Source organism: Cricetulus griseus (assembly GCF_003668045.3).
Source record: "Cricetulus griseus strain 17A/GY chromosome 1 unlocalized genomic scaffold, alternate assembly CriGri-PICRH-1.0 chr1_0, whole genome shotgun sequence".
Classification (NCBI taxonomy): domain Eukaryota; kingdom Metazoa; phylum Chordata; class Mammalia; order Rodentia; family Cricetidae; genus Cricetulus; species Cricetulus griseus.
The window spans coordinates 42,299,599-42,317,968 of NW_023276806.1; the positions used below are offsets into that span (position 1 = coordinate 42,299,599).

The 18,370-nt window shown below is 40.3% G+C and overlaps 1 protein-coding gene across 1 annotated transcript in view; it reads left to right on the forward strand.

Moving 5' to 3' along the window:
• Positions 1–14,310, forward strand: part of Slc30a7 (solute carrier family 30 member 7) — a 68,753-nt gene extending 54,443 nt beyond the window's left edge. Inside the window, exons 10-11 of the mRNA XM_027395563.2 lie at positions 976–1,125; positions 8,569–14,310. Of these exons, the coding sequence (XP_027251364.1) occupies positions 976–1,125; positions 8,569–8,616 (198 nt within the window). The 3' untranslated portion in view covers positions 8,617–14,310. The remainder of the gene's footprint in view (positions 1–975; positions 1,126–8,568) is intronic.
• The last annotated feature ends 4,060 nt before the right edge of the window (positions 14,311–18,370 follow it).

Here is an 18,370-nt window from a genome sequence, read left to right on the forward strand (position 1 = left end):
TGTGGTGTGTTTCTGGAGGAGGGTTGCATTAATGAAGGGGAAAGGGTGTTGTCTCACAGCTTGGTGTATGGTAATGCTACTGTTGAGGCTGAGACTGGGGGGGGCAGTGTTTGAGATCGGGAAGTTAATTCCAAAATAAGATTCTGTTTATAATACATTAAGATTGAAATACTGACCAGACATTTGGGAGGATGACAGCTAAGCAGCACATCTGGCATCGTGGGCACTGATTAGGACTGAAAAGATTTAAAGTCAGGCCAGTGAAGTAGCTCAGGAGAGAGTGCTATCCAGCATGTTCAGGCCAGGGGTTAGGTTCTCAGGGGTGGGGACATGAGGATGGAAGAATGTCTAAAGCATTGAGAAGCCATGTGGTGACCCTGGGAGAGGACATAGTTCTGTTCTCTTGGCTGTTTTCACCTCCAGATTCAGAGCACAGGTGGAAGAGCCAGAAAAGGAATTAGGGGAGCTGCAAAATCAGAAAAGAGAGTCATTTCACCTTTATACATTTTCGTAACTTCATTTCCTGTATTTGAAAAAATACGTCCATTTTGTGTAGGTAGTCAAAATTGTATCTTTAATAAAAAAAATGTCCCTCTGCCTTATTAACCTTTTCAAGGTACCTTGTCCGTGTAATGAATTCTATCATTTCTAAGTATGTATTTATTTATGTCTTTTACTTCCAACCCCTTTTTCTGTGGTCTACTTTGTCATTCTTTTTCTAGCTCCATAACCCGGCCGTACTTCTCTGATCGATTTGTAAATTTAGAACTTCCCTCTAGGTACTCTCAGATGTCTTGACAGATTTTGATAAGTGTTCCTTCATTCTCTTTTCCCAGCCTGTCTCAATGTCACCGGAACATGAGTACTCTCCATAGGCATTTGTTCGGGCATCCCTTTTTTCTGTTGCTGCATAGTTGTATGTAGGTGGGAGGGTGCTGTCTTGATCTTGATGCTAACATCTGCCCCGTGTTTCAGGTGCAACAGTTACAAGGAGTTTACAGCTTACAAGAACAGCACTTCTGGACGCTCTGTTCTGATGTTTATGTTGGGACCTTGAAGCTCCTAGTTGCCCCTGATGCTGACGCCAGGTGGATCTTAAGCCAAACACATAATATTTTTACACAGGTATGACTTGTTACAAACCTCTCTTAAGAGTCTTACATTTTTCTGTATCTATTAGCTTTAAATGTCTTACATTTAACATATCAAATATTGAAGCTACTAAACTAAAAGAATAGATATTGTTCTCCAATCTTAGTGAAATTTGGAAAGTCCTTTCCTTAACAGCCAGCCTCCCTCTCTCCCTCCCTCCCCCTCCCTCCCTCCCTCCCTCCCTCCCTCCCTCCCTCCCTCCCTCCCTCCTCCCTCCCTCCCTCCCTCCCTCCCTTCCTCCCTCTCTCCCTCCCTCCATTATTTTATTTTTTTCCAGTGCTGGGTATTGACCCAGGGCCTTCCACTTTAGTTAGTGTTGTTTGGAGTCTAAACATTCCTCTAAGCAGAATGACTTTTCTATGATGTGTGTGTCACTGGGGACAAACTTCTCTCTTTCTCTCCCTTTACAACTTCAGGCATGAATATAATATGCAGTCTAGTTAAATTCAAGGCATTCCATAAATTAGAGATTCTGCCTCCTGATGAGAGACACACATGCTTAGGTTCCATATGAATGAATTACTGAAAGATCTAATGTTAATTAGGATTTACATAATCCCAATCTTAGATGCATCAAAGAGTCTGCTGTAGTGTGTGCTGGTACCACTTGTTCAGAATTTTAACAGTTTTCTGAGCAGACACAGTATATAAATATGTCTCATCTCTTTGAATGTATATCATCGTGGCTTTCATAAGGAAACCTTGGAGGCCTCTGCAGTGTATCTGAATACTTCTCTTAACTGGCTCCATGTTTCAGGGACAAAAGGAGAGCAGCATGGAAGTAACCTTCTGCTTACTGGCCCCTCCAGACCCAGTCCTCTCCTTTATTCTGTGTCTTCTAGTGCTGCTCCCACCGTCGCAGTGGGACTTCTGCGAGCTTCTAGGACACCCTGCACACTCATGGCTTTGTCACTTCATCACGTTTTCCCCATGAAAAAGAATGCATTTTCTAGTTTGAGAACCCTGCTGGCAGCCATAGCTGCCTGTTAGAGCTGCTGAAGCTGTAACCACGGGAGCAAGGGAGGCTTCCAAAGCCTTAAACCTGGCCTCTGGAAATGGCTGCTTGAACGTTCCTTCAGCTGCTTCTTCTTTTTTCAGAAACTATATTTGGGCTTTGAATACTTAAAGCCTTTTTTATCAACTAAGGTCCTGACTAGTTGATTTCATTCCTTGTAGTCACCACGGATTCCCTTTGAGGCTTTCTGTAAAGGTATTCAAAACCCTGTCCCATCCTGCCCTGGAATATTAGGGATTTTATCTCTAAAATAATTTTATTCATATACTTAGTGGTTTAAAAATTTTTTTATCATTTTTCAATTCCCACATACCAGAATAGAATATTTAAATAATTTATTTCGTTTTCTTCTTATGCAATAGCAATGTTTGTCCTTGTAGCTTGAGTGAATGTCAGGGCTTGCTATAACTAATTTCATTTCATGAACTACAAGTTCTTACATTACTTTGTAATTTAAGTTACATCTTCCTTGTACCTTTTATCAAAGTGAAGCCCAGGTTACTGCTGTTTTTGAGGGGAAAAGTCATCGCACCCAGTAAGAGGTAAAGGACCCCAGTGCCAAGCCTCTTGACCCAACCTTCCATGATGGGGGACAGAGAGGTGACTGCCCTGTCTTCCACAAGCACCCACACACAAAATAAATGATGTAAAAGTGAATAAAATCCATTTGCTAAGCTGACACTGATGCTTTTTCTCATCCAAAGTGTCTAGTCTTGGTTCTAAGGAGGACTTCCTGCTGAGTGTCCTCTGTGTGTTTGGTGTCTTCCTCAATATCCATGTAAACTAATTTTGAAATTAATTATCAGTTGATGATGGTAAGATGGAAAGTTTGTTTTTGTGTTTACTTAGAAACAGAAAGTGAGACCCTGGATTTGAAGCAAGTCAGTGGTTTATGGCTTTTGCTTAAACTGGCCAAGATCACTTGTTAATCTTAATGGTATACTTCATAATTATAATTTCAGCCTTAATAGACTTTGTCTTATTAGAAATAATATTTGAAGAAAAAAGTCTTAAATATGTTCAAACAAAGATCTAGAATATACTTGAGGTTCATTATCCTCCACTTTTCCTCAAAGCACAAAAGACAGCCAAGCCTACTACACATTGTCTCCTGGCAGAACCCCTGCTCAACTTCCTAGCTCGCTCTCCCCAATATGCTGGTTAAGTCCTAAGCCTGCAGCATCCTGAGCCCCCAGCTTCCTGAGTCCTAGCTTCCTGCTTCTGCCTTTTGTGCTCTGTTCTTTGACCTCAAAATAGAAGGCAACAGTTATATCCAGGAAGGAATCAAAAAGCCTCCTCCCAACACAAGTTGGAGTCCCTAAATTACAGTAACCCTCCCACCCCCTCCTGTCTCCTGTGTTTATACTCCCTCCCTTTCTCTGAGCAGCAGTATCACTCAGGCTTTTGCTCTGCATGAGTGACATGCACAGAAGAAGCTCATCTTCCCTTCTCTAAGTGGGTTTCTGGTTTTTAGTCCTTTCTAACCTTTTCCCCCCTTTGTAATGGGCTTTAACATTTGTTGAGTATTGATTTTGTTTGCCTGCTCTTCAGGCTTTTTCTTAGCCATCTTTCTCATTTTTCTTTATCATCTGTACCTACAATTCAGCAGGCTGAGTAGACAGCCATGGGATCTTACATATGTCCTGGGTTGGTGCTTTTCATTAAACCATGTGGTATTTGTGTTCATTGACTGGCTGGCAGTAATGCATAAAATAATGATGGCAGCAGTAACAAGGCTGGCACTTAGCAAGAGCCCACTGGGTGTCAGTTATCATCATAGGAATTAATGTATTCATTACCACAGGGCAGTTTACGGAAAAAGAAACCAGATCTGTTTTCTTTGGTTCCCCTTTTTGTTTTGTGGTGTTAAGTAAACATGGATCTGTATCCCCAGTTTTTGGTTCTTCTAATGGTGTCATTAAGTAGCCCAGGCTGGCCTTGAACTTACTCTCTAGCTTCAAAGTTTTGGTCTTCCTGCCCCTGCCTGTTTCAAGAGCACTGGGATAACAGGTGTGTCATGATAACCAGTTATGTTTTTATTCTTAACTTGCAATTTATTCATATTTATGTACATTTCATTAATTGTGTAGTTTCATTAATTCTCTCTCATGGAAAAATAAGATCGTTTTTTAATGACTTCATTTTATATGTGTGGGTGTTTCATCTGCATATAGGTCTATGCATTGTGTGTGCCTAGTGTCAACAGAGGCCAGAAGAGGGCATCAGCTCCCCTAGGACTGGAGTTGCAGATGGTTGTGAGCTACCATGTTGGTGCTGGGAGAACCTGGGTCCTCTGGAAGAACAGGCTGTGCTCTTAACCGCTGGGCCATCTCTCTAGCTACCCCTCTCCCCCTTGCATTTTGAAGGGATAAAGATTCACATGTTCAGTCAAAATCCCAAGCAAAAATGTGTCTATGGCTTTGGTCCATAGAGAATACAAGTAAGACAACAATTTCTACAGTCATATTCCTGTTTTTTTTCTAACTTTAAAGTCTTTCTTTGAGCCTTCCGAAGCCTGTAGCATCAGGCTAACTTTTGAGGTGGAGACAGGGGCAGTGGACTTAGAGGGTTAAATTGATTAGTTATCTTTCCAGTTAAAGAAGCTACAGACTACTGGGATAGCTGTCATGGCTTCCCGTGGTTAAACTCTAGATCTCTTTGTATCAGGCAGTAGGTCACTGGCCAGAAGACTCCTTGGAAATTTGGCTTTCCCTTTGCTTTGAAGGAAATTGAAATGAACATGGGGAACTGGAAAACCAAGTTCCCTATCCCCACTGGGACAGGGGGATACAGCAAATGACTTCTTTATCTTTGCTGTTGGACTGAGCTTTTGTGGAAAGCTGTTATCCCCTCAGGGGACTGATACCAGTTTGAGTAATTAACTCATGATTATGCAAAGATAATTTATCTAGCCCCTTTGTTTTTCTCTTCCCTTTTCATCGCCTTGGGCGACTCATTTCTTATTACTGTCTTCCCTATGTTAAGACTGAGGTAATGAAAATGGCAAGCAATAAAAAAGGAGCCCAACTGTTTTGCCCATTTTCCTTTCATTAGCAATTGTGTTTAAAATTAAAAGATATTAAACAATATGCTGGGCAATATTTTTACTTTCTATTAAGATTACACATAGAAGAATTTTGCAAAAAATAGTTTCTCCGTCATCCCAGAGCCATCTGGATTGAGTTAATCAACTCATACTTGCAGTAAATCAGAATAATTTATAGTAACAGCCTTTGTAGTGAGTGAAATATTTATTCTCATACATTCACACATGGTCCTGACAACAGTAATAAACTCTAGTGGGTTTATTAACTACCTGTTAAATATTAGATGAGCATATAACACTCCTGAAAATCGGTAGCACTGATTTCACCAACACTATTTCACAGTGAGGAAAACTGAGCTTCAGTTTAATTTGTAGGTAAAGATCATACAAACACTAAGTTCTTCCGCACAAGCCTGTTAGCCAAAGAGAAGTGGGAACAAGTACATTTTTGTGTACGTTAAGTAACAAGAATTTGAGCTTGTCATGGGAAGGCTTTCAGAGGAAGGCAAAAGGCCTATTTTCTGCGCTGACAACCTAGGGTCTGTCTAGTTTTTTATTCTACTAGAATAGGCCCTGAAACTAGCTCATGCATTCATCAGTATTGCACAGAACCCTTCCACCTGAGTTCCAGAAAAATAAGCTGCAATAGAAATGAGTGTTTTGAGCCAGTGATTACTGTCCTAAGGTCACATTGATACCTCTTTATCCCCTACTGAGAACCTCTCCTTGTAAAGTATTGGCAAGGGCCATTTTCTTTCTTTCTCTCTTTCTTTCTTTCTTTCTTTCTTTCTTTCTTTCTTTCTTTTTTTTCTTTTCTTTCTTTCTTTCTTCTTTTCTGCTTCTATTTATTAGTAGTTTTTGATTGAAAGAAAGAAAGTAATAGGATTTTAGTTCATCCAGTAATTATTGACTTCTTGCTTTCAGTCAGATATTACAAAGGTTCTGGGACTCTGGAATGCAAAAAATACATAAATAAATAAAAAATAAAAAGACAAATATGTTTCTCTTGGAGAGATTAAGTGGAAGAACAGAAATAATAAGCAAACTGAATCGCCGGGCCTTGGTGGCACATGCCTTTAATTTCAGCACTCAGGAGGCATTGGCAGGTGGATCTCTGTGAGTTCGAGACCAGCCTGGTCTACAAGAGCTAGTTCCAGGACAGCTTCCAAAGCCACAGAGAAACCGTGTCTCGAAAAAAGCAAACAAACAAACAAGTGAATGCATTTTATAAGGGTTGCGAGGACAGGCCTCATTGATGTCTGGTAGGGGTGTGATACATCTTGTGTTGCATGCAAGTCTTTCTCTGTACCACCAGCTCCCAAATAACAACACGAAGACATTAATTATGAAAGTTTGGCCTTAGCTTAGGCTTGTCCCACTAGCTTTTATTAACTAGTTAAATTAACTCATTTATTTTAATCTAAGTTCTGTTGCATGAGAAATTTACCTCATTTCTCTGTACTGTCCATGCTGCTTTCTCTGAGTCTGGCTCTAAACCCCACCTGTCTTCCTCTCCAGATCCTCTCTGTCCTGGAAATCCCATTTAACCTCTTCCCGCCTAGCTATTGGCCATTCAACTCCTTAGGGCTGAATAGCTAAGGGGAGTAAACTGAAGAGGTAGAGTAAACAGTGAGATCAAATGGCAAGTCAGGAGCTACATTCCATAGCAGTATGGTAGTCATTGTAAGGACTAAGGGAGATCCGCTGATGGTTGGTTGTAGGCATAGAGGGATGCTTGTCATTCTAGTTGCTTACTGAAAATAAACAAAAATGTGAAACCCAGGCAAGGGGCATTGATAAAATCTAGACAAGAGCTGATTGTGGCTAGGGTAGGTTCAAAGTGATGGAGATGATGTAAAGTGGTCAAGTTCTGGGTTTGGATAATATTTTGGATGGGAAGCCAACAAGTTTTGTAAGTAGATTGGATATTGGATGTGAGAAAGAAATATCTTTAGAAGGAGCAGTACTGAGGGTAGGTCAACAGGATTGATGAGAAGAAAGACAGAGTAGCCCTGTGCTGCTGCTTAGATACCCCCAATAAAATGTCAAGTTCCAGTGCAAGTTGTAGGTGCAAGCTCCAGTCTGGACATGCAAACACAGAGCTGTGAACACATACAAAGGTTAATTTACAGTTTGGGTCTAAAATGAGACCATTAGAAAACAAGTGTAGATTACAAGGACTAAGCCTTTGGCTATGTCAGTGTTTATTGCACAGTGATGGGATAGAAGAAACAGTGAAGCAGACTGACAGTTTGGCAAGTGATTGGCCAGTGAATATTCTCTGGAAGTGTCTTAGGGAAAAATGTTTTATGTATTATTCCCAATGGTCAGGACTGAGAACTGGGTATGGAATGGTATGAGCAGTTGCTTGGAAGATCATTTTAGAAAATGATGAGATGTAAAAACAGGGCAGAAATGATTGCAAGAGCAAAGGAATTAGAGACAGTGACTGTAGACACATTTGGGATTTTTGACTTTCCATAAGAGCAGAGATTGAGACTATCCAGGCAGAAAGGAGTAGTGGATTAAGTAAAGGGTTTTTTTTTTTTTTTTTTTTTTTACGATTTATTTATTTATTATGTGTAGAGTGATGAGTGTTCGGCTTGCATGTATGCCTGCAGGCCAGAAGAGGGCACCAAATCTCATTACAGATGGTAATGAGCCACCATGTGGTTGCTGGGAATTGAACTCAGGACCTTTGGAAGCACTAAGGCAGTGCTCTTAACCACTGAGCCATCTCTCCAGCCCCCAAGTAAAAGGTTTTTAAGGTAGAAGAAACTATAGTATGTTTGACACTAATAAAAATGACTCAGTTGACAGAAGAAGATAATATAGAAGAGATAAATAGGGGGCAACTTAGAGAGCAGTGCTCTTGAATAGCAACTTCATATCCCAAACTGAAGCAACTGGAATGTAAAGTAAGTAATGAGTTACTGGCTGTGATTACTGAATAAATGCAGGTGTTGTCATGGGAAGAGTTGCCTGTGGTGAACTGGTTTCAGTAGTGGCTAACTAATCAAATATCATCATATCTGTACTGAGAATCAACAAAAATGTGAAAGCCAGGCAAGAGGCATTGATAAGATCTAGACAACAGTGATGGCAAATAGATAATTCCATCTAATAGCACATGAGAGGGCATGAGACTAATAGGCTTTTTTTTTTTTTTTTTTCCCTGTAGTGGCTTGACAACTTACAATGAAAATAGACTGTTTCTTAGAGGCAGAAGACAAAAATAATTCCATTTTCAAAGAAAAATGAGGTGTTGTTTTGCTTTCCTGCTTGTTATCTAGAATATTCATCTGTTACAGGTTTTACAGGTTTGGTGTTCTGATTTTTTCTCTCTAATTTTCAGGCTGGAGTGAGGCAGCTTTATGTACAGATTGACTTCGCAGCGATGTAGTCAATGAAAAGAAATTGTTTGAGGACCAACATTTTCCAGTACTGTACAATCCAAAGCATTGTACTACCCAGTGCTCTAAAATAGAGGCGTCATCTCTACAACTCGGAGGCACCAAGTAGTGCAGGTAGAGTCAGCGTGTGCTGGGGACCACAGCCGGATCCTGCCCAGACTGTGGCCTTGTGTGCTCTTCCCTCCAAGCCATTCTGATTGCTAAGGTTTCTGGGTTTGTCCTAGGGTGTTGGGTTGTCTTTTTTTTTTTTTTTTCCCCTGGGGGTTCTTGCTGATCACCTTCAGCCCATCCTATCATCACACCAAGCCAGTGAGAGATTCAGACTGTGGGCTGCCACTCTTCCTAATGTCTTCACTAAAGCTGCTGGAAACCACTGCTTTTATCCCTACAAAACCAGTGTTGTTTTTACAAGCCGAAGTCTGTTTTCTATGAAATGTCACAGTTGTTGACGTTCTTCAGTGTAATCATACGTTTGTAAAATTGTTTGTACCTTGCAAACTTATGAACCAAACCATATTGGGTTTTCAAAGTGCCTTTGTATCCGAAAATATATTTGCCAGCACAGTAATGTACCATCAAAGGTCATATGTATGTTTTTTTAAATGGATATTCTGTAATTTGTACAAAATAAGACTTGCTAGTAACATATATAATTGTCTTTTGCATATTTCCAGCATAGGTTTAACTATATTAAATTTCTTGTCTTGTGAAAAAGGACATTATTTTGCTCTATAAAAAATTCAGTGATCACATTAAGATACTTTGTAGACCACTTTCAAAAGTGCAGATACACTAGAAAAACTCCTCTAGACCAAAAAAAAATCTGCTCTACTACAGATCCTATAAACTCTTGGCCTGTCTGTGGTAAATCTTCCAGTAACTTTCCTTGCCATTTTTACAGATTCTGTTGATGAGCGAAAGCACCGCAGAGTTGGCAGAAAGAACAGTGACAGTGACATTTTACAGCGTCATACTCTTTTTCAGGTGCCAAGCAGTACAGTTTCTTTTCCTGGTTTTGTTTGCACAAATACAAATTACTTCCAGGAATCCTAGGATAGCATTTGATTGAGTGTGAACTGTTGTAACTGTGGAGCCAATGTGGTTATATAGAATTCTTCCTAAAATTTGGTATCTTACAAATAGTTGATTTTCTAGGGTGAGTATGAGAAAAATACAATTGCAATGGACATGATACATACTACTCCCAGCACTCAGGAGGCAGAGACAGGCAGATCTCTTGAGTTCAAGGCCAGCTTGGTTTTCTGGGACAACCAGGGCTACATAGAGAGACCATGTCTTAAAATTATAAATGAACTGCAATTTGAGATGACAGGTGCTTAACATTCAAGTATTCTTGGTGTTTTCTGAAGAGATGCTGTTTGGGTGAACATTTTCCTATTGTACTTCATTTATCCCTACAAATACTCCCTTTAGTTTAAGTAAGTTGATATTGTTAGCAAAATTTTAAAAATCTTGAAAGGCAAAAATTAAGAGTATAGATCAGTGACAGACACTTTATCCGTAAGGGGGCAGAATTTATTGTTAGTTTTTGCCTGAGCTTTTGAGTACTTTTCCTCCTACTTCTGACTACAATTTATGAACCATTCTGTATGAGGAGAGCTATGCCAGTCTCAACTGCAGCAGAAAGTACACAGTGTCTGTGGTACCCTTTTTAAAATCAAGTGGGATTTCAAAACCTGTTTGCTTCCTGCCAGGCTGCAGTAGATTGGGTTTGATTGAAACAATGCCATAGTCTTTCAGGAGGGAAAGCACAGATGGAGATGTCCTGGCCCTGTACTGCTTCTTCATGTCCATTCTGAGTAGTTGAGTCCGACAGACCCTGGATATTCTGTGGGTTGGGGCATACTTTTAGAAATGACAGGTCTGGATGAAGGCACATACTTGGATTCTAGCCTTTACAAGCTAATCCTGGTGGCTCTATCAACACTGCACAGGTGGAGTCAACTTGGGTAGTTCTAAGATTTACCAAATCTGCTTTCCACTGGGCCCTTAATTCCATGTGGAATTTTTGTTGAAATGGGTCATTCTGTCTAGCTAGACCCTAAGTGCACCAATCCAAGAATGTTGCTTTTCTTTGATGAGGCATAGAATGTGTTTGATGTGAAACTAATTTTGCACTTTGTTCCAAGAGCTTTCCAGCTCATAACATTTAGCAAGTTGGCATTTACATTTTTGCTTAATTAAATGTTTGCATACCTGTGTGTACAAAAAAAAAAAAATGTGAGCAGAAACAACTTTTCACGGAAAGAAAGCTTGTCTTCTAGTGTTATTTATGCAGCCTAATACTAACCAGTGGTTCTACTAAGAAATACTACTTGGTTATGGTAATAAAATTCATTTAGATACTCCTAACATTAGGCTAATATTCTTTAAAAGAAAAAAAAAAGCCAATCTGAGTGTAAATTTGCCAATCTATGAATAACCAAAGTTTGTTCCTCTGAATAACAAACCTACTTTGTTCAGAGAAAGTTTACCTTACCAGACAAACATCTCCGACTAAGTATATTTTAAAAATTCGTTGTATTACTTGATGAAGAACTTGACCGAAGTCCAACTTCCTCCTTTTGGAAACTCTGTGTCTTTCTGAAGGACAGTATCTGGTTATGTGTAGGTTAGTGTTCCTCTTCTGTCATCTACCCTTCTTTTGTAGTGGAGGTGTAAGATCATGGCAACAGATGTCATTGTGATGTCCCTTTATCTTAAAAGATTCTTAAAAGCCTACACATATGTACTGGTAACCAAAATACTGTGACTTCTGTGTACCTCTATAAAGCAGCCAAATCAGTAACCCACAATGTAGCCAATCAGAACTCTCATATTTTGTTTTTATAGACAGTAACATGGAAACCAACCTGGTATAGAATGCTGGGATTTAAGAGTAGCACATTACTTACTGTAGAATTTCACACCCAAGCAAAGACTGTGCTGGGAGCAGTCTGGTTCTACCTCTCATGTTCAGATGAGAAACCTGAGGTCCAGAAAAGCTGTCATTTCCTTAAGATTACAGGGATGAGTGGTGGCGAAGCCAATGCTCAAAGGCAATTATCCGATGCCAACTCTCTGTACACTGTACTGTGCTGCTCCCCTTTGTGACATTGCCTTTCTGTAAATGTGACTAAATATGGCTTGTAAATAAAGAACTCTGACCTCTAGTTTTGGTACATGAAGGCACTTTATAAATGGAATGTTGTCTCATTTTTCATATATAATTGTGAAGTTTAGATTATTTCCATAGTATTTGTTGCAAAATAAATTATAATAATTATTTTTTATTCTTCCAAAACCAACTCTTGACTTGGAAAAACAAAACAAAATTGTACTTTAGATACTTTTAACTTGTAAGTGAATTTTTATTACTTGCCCAAGGCTCAGTCCAGTTTAATCCTGGCTTACTTTCCTAATTTTGCTTATATACTGTAAACTGTTTCCTTTTAGATAGCAGGCTGATTCACGGGTCATGCCATTTCAGCCCTTCAATCCCTGGAGAGTGTTTTTACATTAAAAATTCTCAGAGCTGTGAAAATGGGGACAGTGAATGTATGCAACACATCTTTTACTTCACTTGGGTCAAGTTTTGAAATCTTAATCAGAACTGCAAATACTAGACCACTGCTTTTGACTCTTCGTAAATGTATTACCTTTGCCAAGTTAAGGTCTTTTTGTTTGTTTTTTTACAAAGAGTCATCATTGTTGAAACACATTATTTTCTAGTTCATACGAATCTTGGGGGGGAGTGTCTTTTATTCTTTGAAGAACATTCATTAAATGTTCTATGAAGGATTCTCAAGATAGGATTTCTAAAGGTCTCCTTAGTGATTCAGATCTCTACCACAGAATCAAGACACTGAAAAAAAAATTGTATATCAAGGAAAGTGTTTGCAGAAATATAGCAGAGAGGTATAACTCCATTTAAAGGCCAAATGGACAGGGCTTTTGATGATGTCATCTTTGGTTTATATTAGGCCTTAGCCATTTCCTAACTGCAGCTCACACAGAAAACAAGGTAGATAACCTCTGCTAAGTATGTATCTGAACACTTGGTGGCTTTTCTCATGTTCTGACATTTAATTCTCACATTTTTATAAAGAGGGGGTTGCATGATTTTATGATTGACAGCATTTTAAAATGTAGCCCGTGATCCTCATAGCATGAGGAAGGAGTCCTTATCTGGGGAAGAGGCTGTGGTATGGCAGCAACTCAGTCTTTTCTGATGACTGCTTTTATAAGGCCCAAGACTTTGTAGCACATCTATGTGGACTCCTGGAAAATCAGTGAACACTCAAGGTGCCGTTGCTATGGGAACATTTACAAACTGCTTCTAGCCTGTTTCTTCCTGCTCTCTGTATGTTTGCTTTATAACTTGGTCACGGATCCAAAACCGTGCTAGGGAAAGTGGCACTAGAACTCCTTAAGTCCATTTACAAGCAATTAGAAAGTTTCATTGGAAGTCACATGGAGCTGCTCACTGACCTAGCGACCTCTATGCCAGCATTAAGAAGAGTGCCTGCCCTCAAGAACATCACTGGGGAATCATTTGCCAAAAATCACAGATCAATTTTCCGGAAGTGTTAAGGAGTATCTGATTTACACACTACATTTTACACAAGTTTTTTCAATATAAAAAGTCTGTTTCATAAATAGAAGCCTGTGCTTCCACAACAGCTTTGAATACGAATTTGTAATTTTGACCGTGATGTTGGAAACCAAAACAAGCTGAAAGTAGTCTTGTATGTCCTTCTCTACTTTGACTCTGTGGGTTTATGCTTACAGGCTCAAGAATATGTAGTTACCAGTAACCCTTAGTAGACCATAGCAGACATAAGCTAAAGGACAGGGATAGGAGAAAAATGAGACTCACTGCAAAAAACATCTCAGGAGTTCTGGCATTTCTGTGCAGGCTGGAGTTCTATCCATTCTGTCCATTTCTCCCCAGCTAGTCTGGGAGTTGCTCAATTTCTGTTTGCTACTCTCCATGCTGTTGGGGATTTGGCAGAACGGAGACTATGTGCTATGGCCTTCTGGACTACACAGCCACACTGGGGATTGTGTTGCCTCCCATGTTTTGGTGGAGAATTGCCATATTGCCATATCTTTTAAGGACTGTCTACTCCCCCAGAATATTCTGTCATCCAAAACTCTTTCGGAGAGATCCCTTGAAGGTGCTTCTAATGAAAACACCATGTGTGTTAAGTCATCTAAATGTCTCTAGAATACACCTACCATTTTTGTTTTGCTTCTGTTCAAATATTTTTTGTACATTTTCTCCCCTAACTTGGAATGATGTGACTGAAAGTTTGCCAGATCCCTTCTTCATATTTTCTGAACATGCCCACACTTCACTTTCCTTCTTGTAATGGTTTTAAACATGGCCAATTCTAGATTGGGGGTTGATTCCCTTGGTGAAGATCAAAACATTTCTACAAATGTTTACATACAAGGCCGGGTAGGAATGTCACCTAGAAGCAATCTGAATGGTTTGAAAATGCTGCAGTGACCAATTATGACTTGCCGAAGGGCACTCTACAGATCGCAATGTATGTATCTTTCATGTTTTCTACTTGCATACATTTCATACATATTTTGTTTAACCGCAATGTATTTTAAAATGATCATATACAGCTGTATTGAAAATTTGTTTTCAATTAAATTTCTGTTTAAAAGTCTTCCTGGGTCATGTCTGAGTTCAATGGACCAGAAAGAATGCTTGCAGAATCTAGAGACCAGATGCTAAGGTGCTGACCCGGAGCCTCTTCCTTTAGCTCAAATCCCTTTAGAATGACGTTTTGAGATTTCCACCAGCATTGAGTTGTTCTTGCCTCACTATAGATGACCTCATCTACATGAAGCTGACCTAGTCTGCTTGACCCCTCCAAAGCTTTCTTATCAGCGGTAATTCCTTTTGCCAGATATGGTGGTGTACACCTTTAATCTCAATAGCCAGAAGGATGCAAACGCAGGTGGATCTCTGTGAATCTGAGGCCAGTCCAATTCACACAGTGAGTTCCAGGGCAGTCAGGGCTACAAATTAAGACCCTGTCTCTAAATATTTTTTAAATGAAAAAAAAATTCCAGAAAAATCACATGCCATCTTGTCAAAGGGATTCTTTAGGTTTTTTTTGTTTTGTTTTGTTTTGTTTTTCATATAATACATCCTGACTGCAGTTTCCCCTTCCCCGAGCCTCTCTCCTCCCCACCTCCCCAGTCCCCCAGATCTACCCACCTCCCCTCAAACAAGAGCAGGCCTCTCAGGACATCAACCAAACATGGCATAATAAGCTACATAAGACAGGCACATACCATCACATCAAGGCTGGACCAAGCAACCCAGTGGGATCTAAAGGGTTCTATAAGCAGCAAAACAGTGCAAGATTGTCTCTGTTCCCACTGTTATCCACAAGGACATCAAGCGACTCAGCCATAACATACATGCAGAGTACCAGGTTTCGCTAATCTCTTTGAGCCCCAGTGAGTCCTGGTTGGTTGAATCTGTAGGCTGTGTTCTCATGGTGTCCCTGTCCCCTCTGGTTCCTCTAATCCTTCCTCCCCCTCCTCTGCCTAATGTTTGGCTGTGGGACTCTGCATCTGCTCCCATCAGTTGCTAGATGAAGTCTCTCTGGTCTCTTTGAGGAGAATTCTGCTAGGCACCAATCCCAGAACACTCTGCAGGAAGGACAAACTAGGTCAAAGGTTTTGTGGCTGGGTTGGTATCCCAGTCCCTCCACTTGAGGCTTTGACTGGTTACGGAAGATGGCTGGTTCGGGCTCCCTGTCCCCCATTACCAGTCTTTGCTAGGGTTACTCTCATAGATTCCTTGGAGTTTCCAGTGCAGTGTTTCTACCTCACCCTCCAAGTGATTCTTATCAAGACACTTCAGCATCAGCCTTGACTGTATATGGACATTCTCCGCTGCATCCCCACAGATCCTTACAGTGTGGACAGGTGCTGCTTGCTGTGTCTTGAGTCTCCACAGCTCCTAGTACTCTGGCTTCGCTTCAGTTTGGTCGAGTTGTTTAAAGGCCATCAGTGGCACGTGTGCCATGTTCATGGCAGAACTGCCAGCGTGTGGGAACAGAAAATTCTTCCATCCAAATTGCTTTTCAGTGACAATTCTATTCAGGATTATAGAATCCTAAGAAATTGTAATGTGGTCTTGACCACCTTTCCTTCCTCCTACCACAAAGTCCTTCTCTTCCTGTAAAATCTTTCGAATTCTCTTTCCATTCCAGGACTACTACTGTATTCTGCGACTTGCCTGAAAGCAGGATCACATTTGAGACTTGCTCATCTTCCCACCCAGTCCATGCCCAGCTTTGTCATGTCTTCAGCCCCTCAAAGAAGCATAGAAAGAATTGGTTACCAGGGCAGGGAATCCGTGGGGCTGGACTTTCATGTCAGTTGCTCTATGGACTTCCTTCTCACCTTGCCTGGCCCCGCTGCACTTTTACTCACTAGGTATGTAGCAGTCAGGGAATCTCTGCCATTGCTGTTTCCTAGAATCAGCCCCCAAGGCCAAGTCCCTGATGGCCTGTGGACAGTCACAATCTTTTCAGCTCTCGAAGTTTTTGTTTTTTTTTTTTTTTTTTTTTTTTTTTTTGGTTCTTGGTTTTGGTTTTTGGAGACAGGGTTTCTCTGTGAGCCTATCCTGGCACTTGGTCTGGAGACCTGGCCTCAAACTCACAGAGTTCCGCCTGCCTCTGCCTCCCGAGTGCTGGGATTAAAGGCGTGTGCCACCAACGCCCAGCAGCTCTCACAGTTTTGAGACAAGCTGTGTTCTTCTACAGCTCCATGCTGTACCAATCATGCCTTTAAGAGTCTGCTGCCTCCCCAGAACCCTGCCTATGTTGCCTGGCTGTCAAAGCTTCCAAGTGCTCTTTCAGTCGTCTACTCAGAATGCTAGTTCTTCTTCTCATTGCTTCCTTGTTTTGGTTCTTCCTTAGACATGACCATTATTATTTTTTTTTTAAATTTTCAATCTACATTTTTTGTTTAGATTGGTTTTTTTTAGGATTTTATTATTTATTATGTATACAACATTCTGCTTCCATGTATATCTGCACACCAGAAGAGGGCACCAGATCTCATAAGGGATGTTTATGAGCCACCATGTGATTGCTGGGAATTGAACTCAGGACCTCTGGAAGAGCAGTCGGTGCTCTTAACCTCTGAGCCATCTCTCCAGCCCCCAATTAGACTGTTTTTTGGGGAAGTGTACATTCCTGGTATATAGTGTTTACAAGCTACCTGTCAATTATAAAACATAACTTTCTATGAACTTTGTTGTTGTTGTTTTGTTTTTGTCTTGGGTGTTTTGTTTTGTTTTTGAGACAAGTGGCTGTCTTGGAAATCACTAGGTACACCAAGCTGGCCTCCAACTTCCATGGATCCACCTACCTCTGCCTTCTGAGTGCATCAGGCTCAGCTAAAGGTTTGTTTATGTTGTTTATGTACACACATGCTTTGTCTACACACCAGAAGGGGGCATTGAACCCCACTATATATGCTTGTAATCCACCATGTGGTTGCTGGGATTTGAACTCAGGACCTCTGGAAGAGCTGAGCAGCCAGCCAGCCAGCACTCATAACTGCTGAGCCAGCTCCAAACCCTCTGGAAACTTGCTTTTTTTTTTTTTTTCCCCTTATTTGGTCATATTTCTCACAGGTAGCAATAAGCAAGCTTTGCATCTAGACTGGAGACACAACAGAGATGAGAAGCAAACACATCAGTGGCAGCAATTAACTGTCATGCATTCTATTTCAAGGGGAAAAAAAAGAAAATTAACATCACTTTGATGGTTCATTTGAACACTGTTCAGTTTCCCTAACCCTAACTCCAAGCTTTGAAAAATCTACCACTGGGGCTGGAGAGGTAGTTCAATGGCTATGAGCACTGGCTGCTCTCCCAAAAGATCCATGTTCAATTCCCCACACCCATGTAGCAGCTCACAACCATTTGTGGAACACATGCATGTGGTACCCATACATGCAGGAAAACCACCATACATATTAAAAACAACATGTTTTTTTTTAAAGTCTACCATGAAACCCATGCTTGACTGTGTTACCAACACTTAAATAGACAATTCAATTATATTTGCTAAATTCCTAAAACCAAGAGGAGCCTGATGAGGTACCATTAGAATGTTTACAGCCTAGCATAATAGGCAATCAAAATTTACTGGGGAAAAAAGGAAAAAAGAAAAAAAAAAAAAAGCCAGAGAGACAGCTCAGTATCGAGGTTTGCTGGACAAGCATGATATCATGAATTCAGATCCCAGCATTCATGTAAAAACCTAGATATGGCCTCACAGATATCTGTAACCACAGCCCAGGGATATCACTAGGCTTTCTAGACCACCAACCTAGCTTCAAGTTGAGTGAGAAACTGTCTCAAAGGAATAAGCTAGAGACACCCAATGTCCTCCTCTGGCTTCCACATGTGTTCGTAAACCTTTTATTCACACATACATACAGACACCCAACACACACACACACACACACAAATGTGTTTTTTAATGGTAAACTTGAATCTTTGAAAACAGTACTTATATGAATTATTAAGTTCAACCTTATTTTTTTGTAGGCCAGATATTGCTAAACTTAAAAGACTAAAAATAAGATAATACAAAGCTAAAACATTCCCAATAGTATTTTCTGAATTTGGCAAGAAATATTCTCTTTGCAAGTACGACATTTTATAAACAGATTCATATTTCCATGTAAGCA